Raw genomic sequence first — 19893 nt, 5'->3', positions numbered from 1 at the left:
GAGACCAAGTTTATTGTAGAATTTAGAAAGGGGAGGCTGAGGGGGCCATGTACCTTTAATGAATTCTATTGTAGTTGATCTATTTTGTGCATCAATTTGGCTGTAATAAGTAAAAAATTTGGTGCACCTGTACATTGTACTTGTGTTCTAATGTTGTAAAATAATTTACTGTAGCGGCAGCTACACTGCTCCTGCAATAACACACACACAACCAGACGGGTTAAGCTCAGTGAGCAGACTGGTTTATTGCAGGCTGGAGGGCGCTGACGTCACCCGGGCGTCACCTGGTCCTCCAGCGCGGGTTTCTGAGCCCCGTGCTGGAAGGAAGGGAAACCCCCGACTGTGCCATTTTGGCCGGCTGCCCCTCTGCGTGGCTTACAAGCGGGGCCGGTTAGCTTGCCTTGTGGTGAGCCGCCACATTGCCATAATATGCCAAAACAGAAAAAGAAAATAATTACAAAGGATAGATAAATATTAACAGTTGTACTTAATATAAGAAAAAAAAAATGATGTTTCACAAAGTGACTTTTGTACCTTTGGGGAAAAAATGGTTGTTTTAGGTTGAGCCATTGGTTAAGTTACCAATTTCTGCTTGTGTACATACATTGTGGATTTTTTTTATTTCTTGGAATAGCATACAATATTCAAAATGGAGAATGAAATATTTTGTTGCCTTGGGTCAAATGATGATAAAGGCTAGTTATATTTCAATATTGCACCTTACTTAACCTCTGCATTCACTGGTGTTTCTGAATTTCACATGTCCATTGGCCTCTCTTGGTGAGATTAGCAAGTTAAACTCGCCAAGTGTTGCCATTGTAGCGGGCCGAGCCACTGCGTCAGTAAACAGGCTGAATCTCCGCAACACATGGCACGGGTTACCCTTCACTGCCAAGGGCTAAGGATCCCTGCACTTCCGTGTAGCGGCCAGCCGGCCGGAGAGTGACACTGCGACTCGATGACGTCACCTCCGGAAGTCAGAGGGTATGTCACCGGAAGTGGGTGGCCAGTGCACACGCGGGGAATTCAAAGTCAGTCTTTGTTTTACACTCGCCTTGTGTGAACTCCTCTTTATTTTGGTAGCGCTTCCACAGCAGATGCTATACCACCATATTTTTAAAGATTCTTGTATTGTTGAGAACACAAGTACAAAAAACTGGTTTACTTTTGTTTGCCTATAAAGGCACACAAGGAGACACTACAAGTTTGGTGCCCCTACTGAAGAGGTGAAACAAAAGAGAGTTGTCTCAGAGATGTCAAGTATCCGTGTATCCCACCACCTCTGATGCCATTGCCTCCTGCACTCCCTGAGCCTCTGTAGATGCACAGCCTGTTGCAGCAGTGAACCAAAGCTCCACACATCCGAGCCACGCTCCTTAGCCCCTGGTCTGAAGCAAAGCTGTTAATGACTGAGGCCCATCAAGAGCTCTGCTCGTCATCAGCATCCTTGTGAATCCTGGTCCTGATTCCTGGTTCCCACAAGCCAATCTACAGGCAGTCCACAGCCTTGTGTGAGCCATTAGGCTGCTGTGTCTCCTGTGATATTCTGCCTTGTAGGGTCTTCCTTCTTGGTGGGGAGGTTTTCTCCTGCTGTGGTGCCCTGTGCTGGTCTAATGCTTTCCCAGAGCCCGTGGCTGTTGTGGTCTGCTACCAGGTATGGGCGCTGTCATCTTGGGTATGGACTTCCATGGGTTGGTTGATTGATTTAAAAAAAAACACTTAATTTACAGGCTGCTTAAACTTTCATGGGCCGTTGGTGTAAAGACTGGGCATTAGGACCCTTCAGAGGAGTTCAGGAAGTCATGTCCCTGATCTGTTTCTCCATGTCTGCACCAGCAACAATGCTGCCAGTGCAGTTCTTTTTACTTGTTGATCACACCTGTGTACTGCTTTTCTTCTAAAGAGGTGATTGCTTTCTCTTCAATCAAAAAAGCATGCTTCACCTGTCTTAATCATTTAAGTTCTCTGACTATTTTCCTTTGGTCTGGTTTACTAGGACCCATAATCCAAATATTATAATTGCAGGAAATTAGAAGAAAATATTGTAAATATTTGGCAGATCAGGCAGCACTTTTAGTGAGCGAAAACATTTCCGATTAAGGGCCTTTCTTGGTTTTGAAGATGTACTCAATGTGGAGGAACATGCTAATAAGTGTCAAGTAAGTGTCAGGCAGGCACTGTTCTTAATCATGGGGTTGTTGGCATCAAGATGGTAAGGAGTGCAAGGGAAAAACCACCATCTGCAGGTCCCCACTTGAGTCAAATAGCACCCTGAATTGGAAAGATCTCTCTGTTCTCGATCTTCTGACAGGTCTATGATAGTATCTTCACCAGAGAGGTCATCTCATCATCAGCACTCTCTCAAGGGCAGTGAGAGATGAACAATAACTTGTTAATGATGCCTACTTCCCGTAAATGAATATGAAAAAATGATCCTAGGACCCAAGTTGAAGGATGCCATTCTACCCATTCAATGAAATATCTTAGAAACATAGAAACATAGAAGATAGGAGCAGGAGTAGGTCATTCGACCCTTCGAACCTGCTCCGCCATTCAACGAGATCATGGCTGATCTTAAAGTTCAGTACCCCGTCCCCGCCTTCTCTCCGTAACCTTTAATACCCTTATACTGAAGAAATAGATCTAATTCCCTCTTAAATATATTTAATGAACCTGCCTCTACTGCCCTCTGTGGCAATGAATTCCACAGATTCACCACCCTCTGGGTAAAGAAATTCCTCCTCATCTCGGAACTAAATGGTTTGCCTATTATCCTCAAACCATGGCCCCAGGTTCTGGATTTTCCCATCATTGGAAATATCCCATCTGCATCCATTCTGTCCAGTCCTGCCAGAATTTTATATGTCTCTATGAGATCCCCTCTCAATCTTCTAAACTCCAGGGAGTACAATCCCAATTTGCACAATCTTTCCTCATAAGTCATTCCTGCCATTCCAGGTATCAGCCTGGTGAATCGCCTCTGCACTCCCTCCATTGCAAGAACATCCTTCCTTAGATAAGGTGACCAAAACTGCACACAATACTCCAGGTGTGATCTCACCAAGGCCCTGTACAGCTGCAGTAAGGTATCCTTGTTCCTATACTCAAACCCTCTTGATATGAAGGCCAACATACCATTATCTTCATAAACAAATGGTATCAGATTTGTAACTATTGTAAAAGGATTTGTTAATTCATTTTTTATATTTAATTGTGGCAAAGTAATTTAAGACAAATATTCATCTATTTTATCTCCATCTTACAAGGTATCCGATTCATTTAATTTCTTATAAAATTTCATAAAACATCATTAATGCCCTGTGTTTTATAAGTAAGATAACATTAATCTTCTTTCATTGTTCTTGATAATTGTTCAGTCTTTAATTGCCACGCCATACAGTTACAGAAATATATTTTGATGTCTTTACTTAACAATAAGGCTCCAGGGGAAGATGGTTTCTCTCTGGAGTTTTATAAAGAATTTAAAGAACTACTGATTCCTATATTTATGGCATTGTTAGACCAAATGGAACAACTTGAGTTGTTTAAAACTGCATTAATAACAGTTATTTAAAAAAAAGGAAGGACCCTTTGCTTCCATCTTCATATAGGCCAATTTCATTATTGAATACAGATTATAAAATTTTGTCTAAAACAATAGCTAATAGATTAGTTAAATGTTTACCTAAATTGATTAATATGGACCAAACAGGTTTTATTAAGAATAGAAGATCAGCTGACAATATTGTTAGGTTTTTAAGTTTGTTAAATATGGCACAGAAAAGAAAAGTACCATCAGTTGCTTTGGCTTGAGATGCAGAAAAAGCATTTGATAGATTAGATTGGGATTATTTATTTAAAGTATTGAAGGTTTTTGGAATTCAAATAAATTTTATAAATTGGATAATAACATTATATAATTGTCCAAAGGCTAGAGTGATTTCAAATAGACAAATATCAAAATCTTTTTTATTGGAAAGATCATCTAGACAAGATTGTCCACTATCTCCTTTTTTTATTTGCGTTGGACATAGAACCTTTAGCAGAGGTGATTAAAAGAGATAATGAGATTGAGGGTTTTAAGATAAATGATTTAAAAAAAACCATAAAATTATTAGCCTTTTTGCAGATGATGTAATATATCTTGCAAACCCTGAAAGTTCATTTAAAAAAAGTAAATGTTCGACCGGTGTAGTATGGGTTAATATCAGGTTATAAAGTAAATATTGATAAAAGTGAAGTAATGCTAATGACTGAAACAGATTATACTCAAGTTAAGAAAATGACAAAATTGGCAGAAGGAGATGGTCAAGTATCTAGGAATTAATATTGATAAGAATTTAAATTATTTAAATTAAATTGCATATCTTTATTGAAGAAAATAAAAGAAGATTTAATAAGATAGAAGGCTTTGCCAATTTCTTTAATAGGAAGGATAAATTGTGTGAAGATGAATATTTTTCCTAGAATTCAATACTTGTTTCAATCATTCCCAATTTTTTTTACCAACAATGTTTTTTCAAGATTTAAATAAAAGCGTAAGAAGGTTTGTTTGACGAGACAAAATGCCTAGGATGAAATTGGAAAAACTAACATGGAAATATGATTGGGAGAACTACAATTGTCTAACTTTAAAAATTACTATAAAGCAGCTCAACTTAGATTTTTGTCCTCCTGTTACCAGAATGATGAAAAGAGTGTGGGTACAGATTGAAATGAGTAAAGTAGGAGAAAATAATTCTGAGCATATTTTGAATAAATGGCATGAAAGACTGTTGAGAGGGCAAATTGATACACCAATTTTGAAAAATATTCTTAAAATATGGAATGGAATACATGTAGAAAGGGGAATGAAGAATTATCAGTTGTCTAGAATGTTATTAAAGCAAAATCCTTTGATTCCTTTTATGGTTAATAATATTTTGAAATTAATTATAATTGTGGAATAAAAAGGATAAAAGTATTTTTTTTTAGGTTTTTTTAACTTTTGACCAATTGAAAGAGAAGTATAATATACCAAATAATACCATATTTTCTTATTATCGGCTTAGATCCTATTTAAAAATAAAGTTAGGGATGAATTTTAGATTACCGGATCAAAGTCAGTTTGAATATTTGATAATGGATACATTATTATTACAAATATGTATATAAAATTGCAAGAGACTATACAGAAAAATGATTTATTTAAATCTAAATTGAGATGGGAAAGAGATTTAAATATACAAATTCAAGAAGTATGGTCAAAATTATGTCATGAAAGTGTAACTAATACAATTACAGGTACACAATCCTTTATCCGGAACCCTTGGGGGACAGTGTGTTCTGAATTTCAGATTTTTCTGCATTTCAGAACAAAAGCCAGCTGCCCCAGATTAAAGCCCACCTGAATTGTGCTGCCGTATTCACCCCCTTCCAGTCGCGCTGCCGTCTCTCTCCGCTCCCCCGTCGCGTTGCCATCTCTCTCTCCCTGCCTGCGTCGCGCTGCTGTCTCCCGTACCCGCACCAAAAAATGCCAGTTTTTGGAGCTTTCTGGATTTTACATGTCTGAATAAAGGATTGTATACCTGTAATGTTAGATACCAAATGGTACAATTTAATTTTTTTACATCAATTATACTCCATACAAATTACATGGAATTAATTCAAATTGTTCTGATAAACATTTTCGATTTAATAAAGTAGAAACTTTTCTCCATGCAGTTTAGCAATGTGAAAAAGTATGAACATTTTGAGAAGATTTAAGTATTTTATTGAGATGAGTTATGAAGGTGCAAGTTTTGAAAGATCCCACAATATTTTTATTAGGAACTATTTTTGATTTGAAGTTAGATACTTATCAGAAGTTTTTAAGTGTAGCAATAGCAAAGAAATGTATAGCCGTAACATGGAAATTGGACAATAATATGGGGTTGAATAAATGGCAAACAAAACTATTACATTGTATAGCATTAGAGAAAATAATGTATAATTTACAGAATCAGCCAGAAAAATTTGATAAGATTTGGAAACATTATATAGATTTTATTGTTATGACTTCATCCACTTCATTCCCGCTCTAACTCACCTTAGTCAATTAAAGGTTCAAGATCACTATGTAAATTTTAATTTAATTAATCAAGCGATTGTATGATTATCAGCCAGGCTTTTATTACTCTTCTATCTTTCCTACTTTTATGGGGGGGAGAAAATATGAAATGATGTATTCTTTTTGCATCGCTGATTTTTATTAATTTTCATGATATGGATAAATACTGTACTAGCAATAATGCAAATGAAAAATAAAATTTACCAAAAAAGATCTGTAACTATTATTAATAAATTATTTTCAACAATTTGCTTCAAAGATGAAATTTGCTCATCCTGTGCCCTTCTATTCCTGTGTTTTTAAAAAAAAAAAAGTTTTGTGCCTCTTTCAAGGACCATTTTCTCTGTTATTCAGAGCCTGAAGCTGGCAGTTAGTGAAGGGATCCAAGCAATAGATGACCGTCTGGCAAAAGAAGATGACATTAGAAGAAAAAAGGTGAGGTATTTAATATAGGACTGCAAGTTTGTCACAGAATGGTCTTGAGTTGTTGTGGTACAGGTTTCTAAACATGGCGCAAGATTTATAATCTAGGTCAGAAATAACATTTTTCAATGCATCTTTTTTTTCATCACTATACATTGTTTGGTAAGCATGAGAGCCTTTAACTATCTCCGGAAATTCTAAGTTTAATATAAATTAAAAAAAAAATTTAAACAGACCATTTTGGCCCACGAGCCTGTACGACCCAATTAACCTACAACCCCTGGTATGTTTTAAATGGTGGAGGAAACTGGAGCCCCAGGAAAAACCCACACAGACATGGGGAGAACATACAAACTCCTTAAAGACAGTGCGGGGTTTGAACTCTAGTCCCGATCGCTGGCGCTGTAATGGTGTTGCACTAACTGCCATGCCAACCGTGCTGCCAATTTCTTATGCATATCTAATGTACTGTAAGAAATGAAACATGCAATGTGTTTATTAGCAGGTTCAACATTTTTATGGTTGTTTTGATAGATGGCACTTGTGAGGTGTTGTATGGCAAGCAAAAACAAAGCTTTTTTCTGTATATATCTGTACACGTGATAATAAACAATTCATTTCAGTGGAACAGAGGAAAAGTATTCCTGTTAAAACAAAAATAAATCTGCTGGAGGAACTCAGCAGATTGAGCAGCATCAGTGGGAGAAGAAGAACATTGTTGATTTTCGTGACAGGATGCTTTGTCAAGACTCCTTGTTGCCATTTCATTCTGCACCTCACTGTAAACCAGTGGCCTGCAGAACATTGTCCATGGTAAACTAGTTGAATTCGCTGTATACTTTGTGTTTGTTTTTCCACATAAATTCCATGAGTGGATTTTCTATATCTTAAATTTTACTGATGAAAGTTGAAACTTTCTAGTGTAGCACCCTTGAGCCCTGGACTGATGTGAGATCATGTTAGATCTGGACCACAGAAATTGCCCTGAGTATCTTCCCCTGAGCAGGAGAACTGTTCTTTTTAAGTGTTGATACTCTCTGGTTCACATGGGTCCCGAGAACTGAAAATTTCTGTAAATCAGAATCATTTTTGGCTGAGATCACAAATGTTGCATTGGCAGCTTCATTAGATTCAGATTAGAGCAGATCTTAGTTAATTAGTGTAAATCTGTACAACAGATTCAAAATATGCCAAACTGCATGAGTTGCTTGTTGGACCACAATGCCCCACTAGACAGTTTCATTTTGGACAAAAAAAATTGCTAATACAAAATGCTAACACAGCTGTCCTGGTAGTCACTCTGCAAACTAATGGAGTCGAGTTCAAAGCGTGCCAGATCAGGGACTTTTAACCTGCATATGAATCAAGCGTTAACTCAGATCTGAATTACTGCCATAACACAGTAATCTAACTATACATACTTTGAAACATTAGCTGAAGACATGTTGGCTTCAGGGTTGCAAACCATTGATTTTGGTTCACAAATACTGAGGTAGTGAATAAAATTTTATAGTGCATTAAAACTTGATATTAAGTTTTACGTGCTCTAACAATTCTGCTGATTCTCATTCAGATTGTATGAAGCCTTTCCTTAATTATTTTCAAAACTCATCTGTGTGATTAAACTGGAACAGATTGGTGGTACTTTAATATTAGACATTATTTTGAGTCAGGGCATTAAAAGAATTGAAAGATTGTTATGTAGTACTACTCACAATCCTGGGACATATTAATTTGTAGCTAATGAAATGTAATCACATAATTTAAAATGTGATTAAACAATTTGAGAACAATAAAGTTCCACTGACAGCAAGGTAATGACGAGATAAACAGCAAAATTATTATAAAAGGATACATTTTAGACAGGAAAAGACTCCCCAGTTCTTTTTGCATGCGATCTTGTGTGTTCACTTGAATGAGCTGATGTGAGTTTAATGAATCATCCAAAAAAAAATCCTTTCAAGAGCTGCGCATCTTTAGTGCTGCATTAGTGTCAGTCTGGATTATGTTTTTTGAACCACAATATTTCTGACTCCAAAGCAAAAGAACTGCATATTAAATACGTAGATTGATCTTGAATTGGAGACATACAATAGCTACCAAAGCACACAGTTTGTTGGGGTGGTGTGGTTAGCAACGCTGTTATAACACCAGCGAATGGAACCAGAGTTCGAATCCCGTGCTGTCTATAATGACATGCCTGTGTGGGTTTGCTCCAGGGTCTTCAGTTTCCTTCCACCATTCAAAACATACCAGGGGTGCAGATTAATTGGGTGTAAATTGGGCAGCATGGACTTATGGGCTGAAATAGACTGTTACTGTGCTGTACAGTATGTCTAAGTTTAAAAAAACCTGGATGGATCTTTTCTCAGTAATCCTATCTTCGGATGTTGACCATTCATTTAACTTTTAATTTGTAGTGAAAACTGTCATGAACTGAATTTTGTAGATTGAAAATTATTTTTGCATCAAATACAAATACAATAATCTATGCTTGTTGCAGGGTGCAGTTTAAGATTCATGTATGGTGGGGGTTCACCCACAAACATGTACCTGTGTTCCTCTGCAGATGTGTGTGTTAAGACTGCTTCAAGTAATACGATCAGTTGAGAAAATTGAGAACATTCTTCACTCTCAGTCTTCCAAAGAGGTTTCTCCCTTGGATACTAGTGGGTAAGTGCTGGATTCTCAAAACGTTGCAAGCAGTCCTGTTTTTAAAATTGTCCATCACAGCCTCGTGTCAGTTTCGTGTAAGGCACAGGTCCAAATGTACTCCTTGGAGGTGGTGCATAAACACAGAGAACTTTTCCAGCAAAAGGAATTGACAGAGTAAAATGTGGTCATTCCTGGGGAACAATAGGCATTGGGCCTGAAGTTGAGGAGTTGTTCAAGGCAATGGGGAAGAGAGCCTCATCAGGGCATGAGACATAAGGAGATGGACCACACAAGAGGAAAGGCAGCATTGGAAGAGAAAAGCCAGATGTTAGACATGTGATTGGTTTTGGAGTAGAGGGACTGGGAAGATGGGATGGTCATGCATAACATTGGATAGTGAGAATAAGTGGGTCATGTAATAGAAAAAGAATGGTTGGATACAGGTTAGATAGAACACTGAGGAGTGCAGTAGAACAGAGGGATCTTGGAATACAGATACATAATTCTCTGAAAGTGGCATCATAGATAGATAGGATTGTAGAGACCTTTTGGCATATTGTCCTTCATATATCAAAGTATTGAGCATAGGAGCTGGATGTTAAAATTGTATAAGACATTTGTGAGGCCAAATTTGGATCATTATGTGAAGATTAGGTCACCTAACTACAGGAAAGATTTCAAGATTGAAAGAGTGTAGAGATGATTTACTAGGATGTTGCCTGGACTTCAGGAACTAAGTTACAGGGAAAGACTAAACAGATTAGGACTTTATTCCCTGGAGCGTAGAAGAATGAGGGGAGATTTGATAGAGGTATTTAAAATTATGAGTGGGGGGGGGGGGAATAGACCAATTCAATATAGATAGGCTTTTTCCACTGAGGGTAGGTGAGATACAAACCAGAGGACATGGGTTAAGACTGAAAGGGGAAAAGCTTAGGAGGAATGTCTTCATACAGAGAGTGGCTGGAATGTGGAATAAGCTGCCAGCTAAAGTGGTGAATGCGGGCTCATATTTGACATCTAAGAGAAATTTGGTCAGGTACATGCATGGGAGAGGTATAGAAAGCTATATTTGGGGTGCAGGTCAGTTTGACTAGGCAAAAAAAATGGTATGGCACAGGCTAGAAGGGCTGAAGGGGCCTGTTTCTTTGCTGTAATGCACAATTTAATTGGAGGGTGCAGTTTCAGCTTCATGTATGGTGGGGGTTCACCTACAAACATTTGTAATGGAGATGGGATGAACAGTTGGGTGGGAAGGAATTGGAAATTTTTTAGCAATTGTTTAAAGAGGCAGAAGGCATTCGCTCCAAAAGATCTTTGGGGGCATGGGTGGGAGAGACATTAAGGCTGATCTGCCTGCAAGAAGAAGAATTCTGACTATGACAGCTAAGTAGAAAATGTGGCTTTCTTTAATTCCAAAACAGGCATCATCTTCCTGTTTAGCTATCTTTCATGTGTGTGCAGTGTTCTTTATTGGTATTGAATGCTCGAAGAAACAATTTCCATGCACATGAATGTTATATAACTACATACACTCAAAGTATCTGATTGTTTTTTGAGCCCATAAGATCACAAATAGGCTATTCAGTCCATCGAGTCTTCCCTATCATTCACTCATGAGTTGATCCATTCTCACAGTCAGTCCCTCTCCCTGGCCTTCTCCCCATAACCTTTGATGTCCTAGCTAATCAAAAACCTATCGGTCTCTGCCTTAAATGTACCCAGTCACTTGGTCTTAACATCCAGCTGCAACAATGTTCCACAGATTCAACACCCTCTGGCTAAAGAAATTTATCTTCATCTGTTTTCTGTGGAAACTCTTCAATCCTGAAGTTGTGCTCTCCAAAGTAGACCCTTCAACCATGGGAAACAGCCTTTCTACATCTACTCTGTCCATGTCTTTCAATATTGCAAATGTTCAAAGAGATCCCCCCTCATTCTCTTGAATTCCATCCAACAAGGAGGAGTCACGTGATGGAATAGTGGCTGGTCGGGTGGAAACAGCCCTCTCCATTAGAAAAGAAAAAAAAAGTGTGAAAAAACAGAGCTCAATAAACATAAAATACAGGAAGAGAAAGATAAAGTTACAGAGAAGAGACAGAAGATGGCACCTAAAAGAGAAAAAGTAAGAATAACAGAGAAAAGGGAAGAAGGAAAATCACTGGAGAAGAAAGAAGAAGGCCTTACCTGCACGTCGGAGCAGAGAACCACCGAGGAGAGGAGCGGCCGATCTCCGATATTGATGAGTCCCCAGAGCGGTGTCCTCCCGACTGGCGGACTTCAAAAATGGCTCTCAGAGCCAAGAAGAGGTGTGCAACTGTGCATGCACAGTGCACAAGTAAAAGAAAAGGTCAATGCCGACGGGAGGGGGACTCAGTTGAGGAGCGGAGAGCTGAGAGACGCCCAGTATCAGGGCGTTCGGCTGGGGGAAGTAAAGAAGAAGAAGAAGAATAGTGAGAAAGAGAACGAAGGGTGGAAAGAGGATGAGCGGCAATGGGGCGACAGGCAGGGGGATGGACTGCGGCAGGGGCCCACCACCGGGTCGGCCTGAGCCTGGAGTGGGGGTCCCACCAGCGGGTCGGCCTGAGCCTGGAGCGGGGGGCCCACCAAGGATACAGAAGCAGCTCACCAGAGAAGGATGAAGATACACTGATACAGAGAAGAGAAGAAGATGACACAGACGTAGATACAGACATAGTTACAGACACAGAAGAAGAGGAGGAAGAAGACCAAGAATTTCAAAGGAAAGAAGGTAAAATAGAAGGACAATGTTTAGAAAAAGCCTTTTTTGAAGAACAAATGAGGTCATTAAAAGAATGGCTATCATTAGAATTTAGTTCAATCAAAAGAAAAATGAAGAGCTGAAGACAGAATGCAAAGCTTAGAGTTGGTCATGACTGAAATAGGGAAAAGAGTAGAAAATGTGGAGGAACGAGAAGCTGCTGTAGAACTGGAGATAAATGATTTAAGAGGGAAGTTGGAAGAGAGCGAAAATTTTTTTTAAAAGAGACACAAAATTTATTGTCAAAAATAATTGACGTATTGGAAAACTACAGTAGGCGAAACAACATAAAAATAGTGGGCCTGAAAGAAGGCAAAGAAGGGTCAGATATGAAGGAATTTATAAAAGGATGGATCCCAAAGGTGCTAGGAATAACAGACTCACATGAAGAAATAGAAATCGAAACATATAGCGCTAGAACCGAAACCGCCACCACATCAAAAACCGAGATCCATAGTGGTAAAATTTCTAAGATATACGACAAGAGAAAACATACTGGAGCAGGCAAGAAAGAAGGTTAGAGAAGACAATAAGCCGTTGGAATATGAGGGACAAAAAAATATTTTTTTATTCGGACATAAGCTTCGAACTTTTAAAGAAGAGGAAGGAATTCAACATGGCAAAAACAATCTTATGAAAGAAAGGGTATAATTTTATATTAAGACATCCAGCGGTACTCAAAGTATTCATTCCTGGGGAACAGAATAGACTGTTCTCAGACCCAAAGAGAGCCCAAGAATTTGTTGAACATTTGCAGGACAAAAAAGAGAGGAGGAGGAGTGACAAGAAGGAAGACCGGCAAGAAAATATACAAAAATATGTAATAAATACAAAGTAAAGATAATGTATATATAAAGATTTAAAGATGGATAAGAGAAGGGGAAGAAGGAAAAAAAAAGAGAGAGAGCTTTGCTGTAAGTATAGGAAAATAGTGTTCTCTGGGTGGGGGGAAAGAATAAGGGTCACTGTGAAATCGTTTGACGCTTGCGAGCAAGTTTGCAAACCGAATGGAAAGAGGAGTTGTGGTTGCCGTCAAGGGACAGGAGGCAATTCAAGGAAAAGAGGTTCATTTGGGGGTTAAAGGGTTATTGCTTGTGGGAATTGTTGGGGTATTTCATGTGTTGTCATATATTGAGATTAAAAAGGAAAAAAAATAGTAATGGAAAAAAGGGCTGGAGGTGGTGAAACGGTGGAAAAGAGGTGAAAATAAAGATATAAGATGGCCACGTTGGACTAAATGACTATAAACATCAATGGAATATATAACTAAGTTTAAGAATATATAACCAAGTTCCCATTGGGGAAAAAAAATCACATATAATTTAGAAGACAAGGTTATAATGATTGGAGAAACCTGGGAACCATATAAGGAACATGGCAGAAAGAGCAGGCCTAGGACCTCCACCACCTAAAATGATAAGAAGATAAACACAATCAGATTTAATGTGAATAAGTAGTGATGCGTCTTTTTTGTTTGTATTCCTTTTGTATAAAGATATTGTTTTATTGTATTTTATATGTCCAATATTTACTGTTTTTGGAGGGGGGTGGGAGGGGGAAGGGAGGGTTGGGGGAATAAAAGAAAATGTCACTGTGAATATTTAAGAGATGCATCTGTAAATATATTGGTTGATATGGTTCATAGTGCAATAAATAAAGAATTACAAAAAAATTCCATCCAACAAGTACAGGCAAAAAACCATCAAATGTTCTCTTTCAATCCTGGAATCATTCTTGTGAACCTTCTCTGAACCCTCTGTAACAAGGAGCCCAAAACTCTCACAATACTCCAAGTGAGGTCTCACCAGTGGCTTATAAAGCTTCAACATCACATCCCTACTCTTGTATTCTATTCCTCTTGAGATGTATGCCAGCATTGCATTTGCCTCCTTTACCACTGACTAAGTCTGCAAGTTTATCTTCCTTGCATCTGGGAATTTTCAATTTTCTCGCCATTTAGAAAATGGTCTGCCTGCTTATTTCTTCTACCAAAGTGCATGATCATACTCTTTCCAAAATTGTATTTCACTTGCCTCTTCTCTGCCTATTTTTCTAATCTAAGTCCTTCTGCAGCCATTCTGTTTCCTCAACACTCCCTGCTCTTTCACCTATCTTTATATGATCTGCAAACATGGCCACAAAGCCATTCATTCCATGATCTAAATCATTGATATACACATAAAAAGTACCTTCAAGTACTCCGTAACCTCATCCTTGACAATCGACTCCAGCATCTTCCCAACCACTGATGTCAGGCTAACTGGTATACAGGTACACAATCCTTTATCCAGAACCCTTAGGGGACAGTATGTTCCAAATTTCGGATTTTTCCGGATTTTGGAAAGTCAGACTTAAGTCCACCTGAATTGTGCTGCTGTATCCACCCCCGCCCCCTTCCAGTCGCGCTGCCAACTCTCAGCACCCCCCAGATTTGCCCGCCTGACTCATGCTGCTGGTCTCTCCACCCCCTCTTGCCTGCCCGACTCGCGCTACAGGTCTTTTTTTCCCCCTCACCTTGCCCGCCTGACTTGCGCTGCCATCTCTCTCCCCACTTGCTGGGTTTTGGAGCTTTCTGGATTTTAGATGTCCAGATAAAGGATTGTGTACTGTAATTTTTTTTCTGCTGCCTCCTTCCCTTTTTGAATAGTGGGAAATTGCAATTTTCCCCTCCAGAACAATGCCAAAATCTATTGATTCCTGAAAGATCATTACAAATGCCTCCACAATCTACAGCTAATTCTTTCAGAACCCAAGAGTGCATTCCATTTGGACTGGAAGTCTTATGAGCACCTTCTCCCTTATAATAGTAACTGCACTCACTTCCATTCTCTGATACCCTTTGACATCTGGCACACTGCTAATATCTTCCACGGAGCTTATTTAAGCTCCTCTGCCATTTTCTTGTCTTCCATTATTATTTCTCTCACATTATTTTCTAGTTGTCTTCTATTTACTGTTTATATATTTGAAGCTTTTTGTATCCTCTGATATTATCTCTAGCCTACTTTTGTTCTTCATATTTCCCTCCTTGTGAGCTTTTTGTTGCCATCTGCAAGTTTTTAAAGAGTTCCCAATTGTCTATCTTCCCACTAATGTTTGTTTCCTTGTATGCCCTCTCTTGCTTTAATGTTGGCTTTGACTACCATTGTCAGCTACTGTTGTGACATTTTTCTATTCAAATACTTCCTCTTTTTTGCTAGGCATCAATCCTGTACCTTACTCATTTCTTGCAGAAATTCCATCCATTGCTGCTCTGCCATCTTCCCTATTCATGCCCTTTTCAATCCACTTTGGCCAGTTCCCTTCTCATGCCACTATAATTTCCTTTACTCCACTGAAATACAGGCACATCTGACTTTAGTTTCTCCTTGTTAAATTTCGAATTGAACTCAGGCATATTATGATCACTGTCTCCTAAGGGTCCCTTTACCCTAAGCTCTCTGATCATCCCTAGTGCATTACACAACACCCAATCCCCTAGTGGGCTCATCAACATCGAAAGAGCCATGTCGTAGGCATTCTGCAAATTCTCTCTTGAGATCCACTCCCTACCTTATTTTCCCAATCAACTGTATGTTAAAATTCCTGTGACTAACATAAACATTGCCTTTCTGTCACACCTTTTCTATTTGCTGTTGTAATTTGTTTCCCACATCCTGGCAGTTACAGACCTTTAAATAGAAGCCAGGATGTGGGAAACAAATTACAACTCTCTCAGGTCTGCACCAGCGGTAGTGTTGCCATTACAGCAGCTCTAGCAGCATCACCATTTTGTTTTAACCTTTCACTATACTTCTTCATAGACTGATGTACAAAGGAGGTAAAATGGCTTTCAAATTTCATTGACTTTAATACCTGGAAAGAATGTGTTTTTTATTTTCTCTCTTTTTGTACAGTGTACCCTTAGCTGGGCAGATGCTGGAAAGGATTGGCACAGAGTTTAACCAGTTACACTTTCATGCAGTGCAAAGCAAGGGAATGCCCCTTTTGGACAAAGTGAGACCTGTAAGTCTGCAATTCTGAATCTGGTTTGATGCAGTTCTGAATTTGTGACAGGAACAGAGCCAGTTCATTCCACAACCCCATTATAAAAACAAGCCAAAAGGAGCATGCAATGTTTTTATTCTGTTGATGTAAAAAGATGCAATTGGTAGAAGTCCTCTATAAAATTCCTTTGGATGATGGTGATGTAATTCAGCTACCGCTACCCAGTCTTTGAATGATGTGATCTCTATCTTAGTGACAAACCGATCAGCTCTCACCTGGATGAATGAAGATACCTTGCAGAATTCTGTCTCTTTTCTTAACATTTACCAACTGCCCCTGAAATTTCCAAAGATTTTGAGACACAAACATTGTGATTGCCTTTTATTTTACACCGTTCATGGAGGATTCCAGGAATATTATTTCAAGAATCTCGTTTGCTGTGGCTCTGTCTGATGTTTCTGTTAGTTTCTCCATGTTGGTTCTCTTGTACATTGGAATGAAGACCAATAATGATCATGTATCTATTCCTTGTTGAATTAAACAAGGGGAATGTTTTTCTTCTAGTTGCATAGTAAAAGGAAACCATTGAACTTTTGAAACTTGTACCTCATTTAATTTCTGATTTGTACATTAACTTTATTTACCTGCTTTATTTCCATGGCTAATCAAAAACATAACAATTGCAGTTGTTCTGCTTTCACTTGACTGCTGAGGGAGAGTTCCAAGTTTCCGCCTCTCTCTGTGAAAAGAGACACTTTCTGACATTAGTTCTGAATGGTCCAACACCAATTTTGAACTGATTTTCTCCTTGTCCTGTGATCCACTTCCAGAGGAAGTAATTTCTGACTTTCTCTACCCCAGCAACTTCAACCAATTGAAACTCCTCAGTTAGTCTTCCTGTAAAGTTTATGATTGTTGCAATATTGGGTATGTACCCCAATATTGTTAACTTGTTAGTAGTGTTGAATGAACTGTGAGCCAGAAGAATTGTCATTGTACATACTAAACTTGGTTTGCAGCGAATAGCTGGGATCACAGCCATGCTTCAGCAGTCTCTGGAGGGACTATTATTGGAAGGGCTGCAGACTGCCAATGTTGAGATTGTTCGCCCTTGTCTCCGGACCTACGCCACCATAGACAAAACAAGGGATGCAGAAGCATTGATTGGCCAAATACTTGTCAAACCATATGTGGAGGAGGTGAGTGAGTGAATTATGATTATTCTAAACAAATGAGGAAAAATGTCACATTTCACCATGAATCTGACTTTTAAAAAAATTTGGTATTTTAAGCATGTGTTTAGAGGTGATCAAAATTCAGGTGTAGAGGTGAAATATTTATTGGAAAAAAGGTTCAATGAGCAGATTCAGGAGTGAGGTAGGAACGCTGTCCCAGAGGACAAAAAAAATTATGGTTGCTGTTTGCCTTGTATCAATCACCATTTTATTTTTTTCATCTTTCTAAAAGAAAGATGCCCATTTTCTGAGATGCATAAAGAAAGTTGCCCTTCATATTTTTTCCCAACGTATGAAACTTAAATTGAAGTGCATCTGTCCTGCTTCTCATTTATGTAATCTAAATTTTGACTGGTATATTATGAACAATTTATTTAAAGATTGGGGTGGATGCTCTCAGATGCATTCTCTGTTTGCAAGATTTACTGTATGGTGATTAACAAAAGATAAAAGTTCACAGAAGACAAACTTTGTCTTTGATCACCGATGTTAAGCCTGCACAAAAAATAGCCAGTTGTTGCTTGATCATTGCACTCATCCATTGAAGATGATGAAACCCAGTGTGTGACTATATCAATGTACTTTGCACTAAATATTGCTTTCCAAATATAACTATGTTAGAAAATGAGCTTTTCTTTTTCCTTGTAGCATTTTTCAAGTTGGGAAAAGATTCCAGACAGAACAGGATAAATATTGTCTAGTTTGGAATGCTCTTGCAAAATAGCGTTTCAGGCCACCTAAATTTAATGTTTCATCCAGTAATCAGTCAGTCAGTCTGGATTTTGTTCTCTGATCTCTGAAATGATGATTGAAGCCCTCTGCTCATTCAAAGCCAGGCATACTCTCCAATAAGGTATTGCTGTTTGTTTGAAGAGTGCACCAAGTAACTATTAGGTGAATGAATAATTCATTTACACTTGGGTACTGACTAGAAATGGAACAGGGCTATTTCTGTCATCTGTAGATCTTCAGCATAAGGTAGACTTAAAAAGATCATAAAAGAAGATGACTGGCTAGGAATCAAATTTATTATTAAATTAGCAAAAGCAAACCAAAAAAAGGTTTAGCTCCATTGCCTATATGAAACATTCCAATTGTTTTCCTCAATCTGTGGGTTTAATGTGTATATTTTCATAATTGTTTTTCAAATGTTGGCACTCAAGCAAAGAATATAATGTTAAATGGCAAATAATATGTGCGGAAGTTGTTTCTGGATAATAGAATGTATATTATAAAATACATTTATTACCAAAATTGAAAATAAATGGATGTAATACAAGAGGATTTTAATGAGTTAGTATTGAGAGATGAACCAAGTGTGGTAACCTATATTAGTGACAATGAAGTCCATGGGATTAAAATGAAATTGGTTTTGTGAATACAAAATTGCCTAAGGGACAGAAGAATATCGGATGGCTGTCTATCAGAATGGAGAGAACTTTACAAAGATGCTTCCTTTGGCTTGGTAATAGGCTTGTTGCTCTTTGTTGAATATTAAGGTTGGGTACAAACAATGTCATTTCAAATTTTCTGGAAGGCATGAAGTTTGAAGAGGTGTTAGCAACAGAAATAATAGTTGCAGACTTCAGGAGTAGACTGGGAGCTCCAACTTTGCAGGGGTGTCTAACTGAGAGATGTACAATGCACTGCATTTTGGGAAGAATAAAAATGACAATCTAAAATACATTGTATGTTTTTAAGAGGTTCAGAAACATAAACATTGGGATGTAGGGACACAAATCTTGGGTCATTGCAGGTTCACAAAAGGTTAAGGAGTGATTTCATAGTTCAAATTTTGAATCGCTCTGGTGAGAGAAAAATTGGTAAGAGCAAAATATCATTTTGAGATGTCATTTGAAAATTTTGTTTTACACAAGATGTGTCTGGGAGATTGGTGGCAGGCCCTTTGGCCCACAATATTTTCAACCTTCCCTACCTCATACCATAACCCTCTATTTATCTTGCATCCATGTTCTTGCCCAAGAGTCCGTTAAATTTTCCTATTGTACCAGCCTTCACCACCATGCTCGGCACGCAATGCACAATTCCCAGCACAGCATCCACAACTCTCTGTTTGGGGGAGGGGGGTTTTATGTCAGTGGTGTGCAAACTATTGGAAAGGATTGTCTGCTCAGGAATAATAAGCATAACTTTGCGAGGGGTAGATCATCCTTCGTGAGCCTATTTTTTTGATTTTTGAAGCAGCACACCACTGACATAAAACTCACCGTTCTATAATTCCCCAGATTCTCCCTATTACCTTTTTTTAAACAAGGGGACCACATTTGCCATTCTCTAATCCTCCAGAACCACTCCTGTGGCCAGGAGAAGGCACAGATCATTGCCAACGCCCCAGCAATCCCTTCCTTCGCTTCCTGTAGTAACCTGAGTTATATCTCATATAGTCCCAGGGACATCAATCCTAATGTTTTTGAGAAGATCCAGGATTTCCTCTTTCTAACCTCAACATGCTCCAGCATGCAAGCTGTTCAAAACTGATCTCACATTGTCCAAGGTCCCTTCTCTGGTGAACACTGAAGCAAAGTATTCATTTAGACCCTCTCCTATATCCTCTGATTCCAGGCACATGTTGCCTCTTTTATCCTTAAGTGTCCTACCTTCACTCCAGTCATCCTTCTGTTCTTTATGTATGAATAGAATGCCTTGAAGTTTTCCTTAATCCTACTTGTCAAGGTCTCCTTGTGCTGCCTTCTAGCTCTCCT

General features: G+C 38.5%; 1 protein-coding gene across 2 annotated transcripts in view; it reads left to right on the top strand.

Annotated features, from left to right (window-relative positions):
* cog2 (component of oligomeric golgi complex 2) overlaps window positions 1-19893 on the top strand; it is a 93629-nt gene that overhangs the window by 10094 nt on the left and 63642 nt on the right. The window contains exons 4-7 of one of the 2 annotated variants that reach the window (XM_069885053.1): window positions 6443-6523; window positions 9081-9184; window positions 15845-15953; window positions 16955-17134. In XM_069885053.1, coding sequence (XP_069741154.1) covers window positions 6443-6523; window positions 9081-9184; window positions 15845-15953; window positions 16955-17134 — 474 coding nt within the window. The remainder of the gene's footprint in view (window positions 1-6442; window positions 6524-9080; window positions 9185-15844; window positions 15954-16954; window positions 17135-19893) is intronic. The other variant, XM_069885054.1, reaches the window with a different exon arrangement.

Source organism: Narcine bancroftii, chromosome 6 (assembly GCF_036971445.1).
Source record: "Narcine bancroftii isolate sNarBan1 chromosome 6, sNarBan1.hap1, whole genome shotgun sequence".
NCBI classification, from domain to species: Eukaryota; Metazoa; Chordata; class Chondrichthyes; order Torpediniformes; family Narcinidae; genus Narcine; species Narcine bancroftii.
This window is presented reverse-complemented; position numbering and strand designations above follow the sequence as displayed.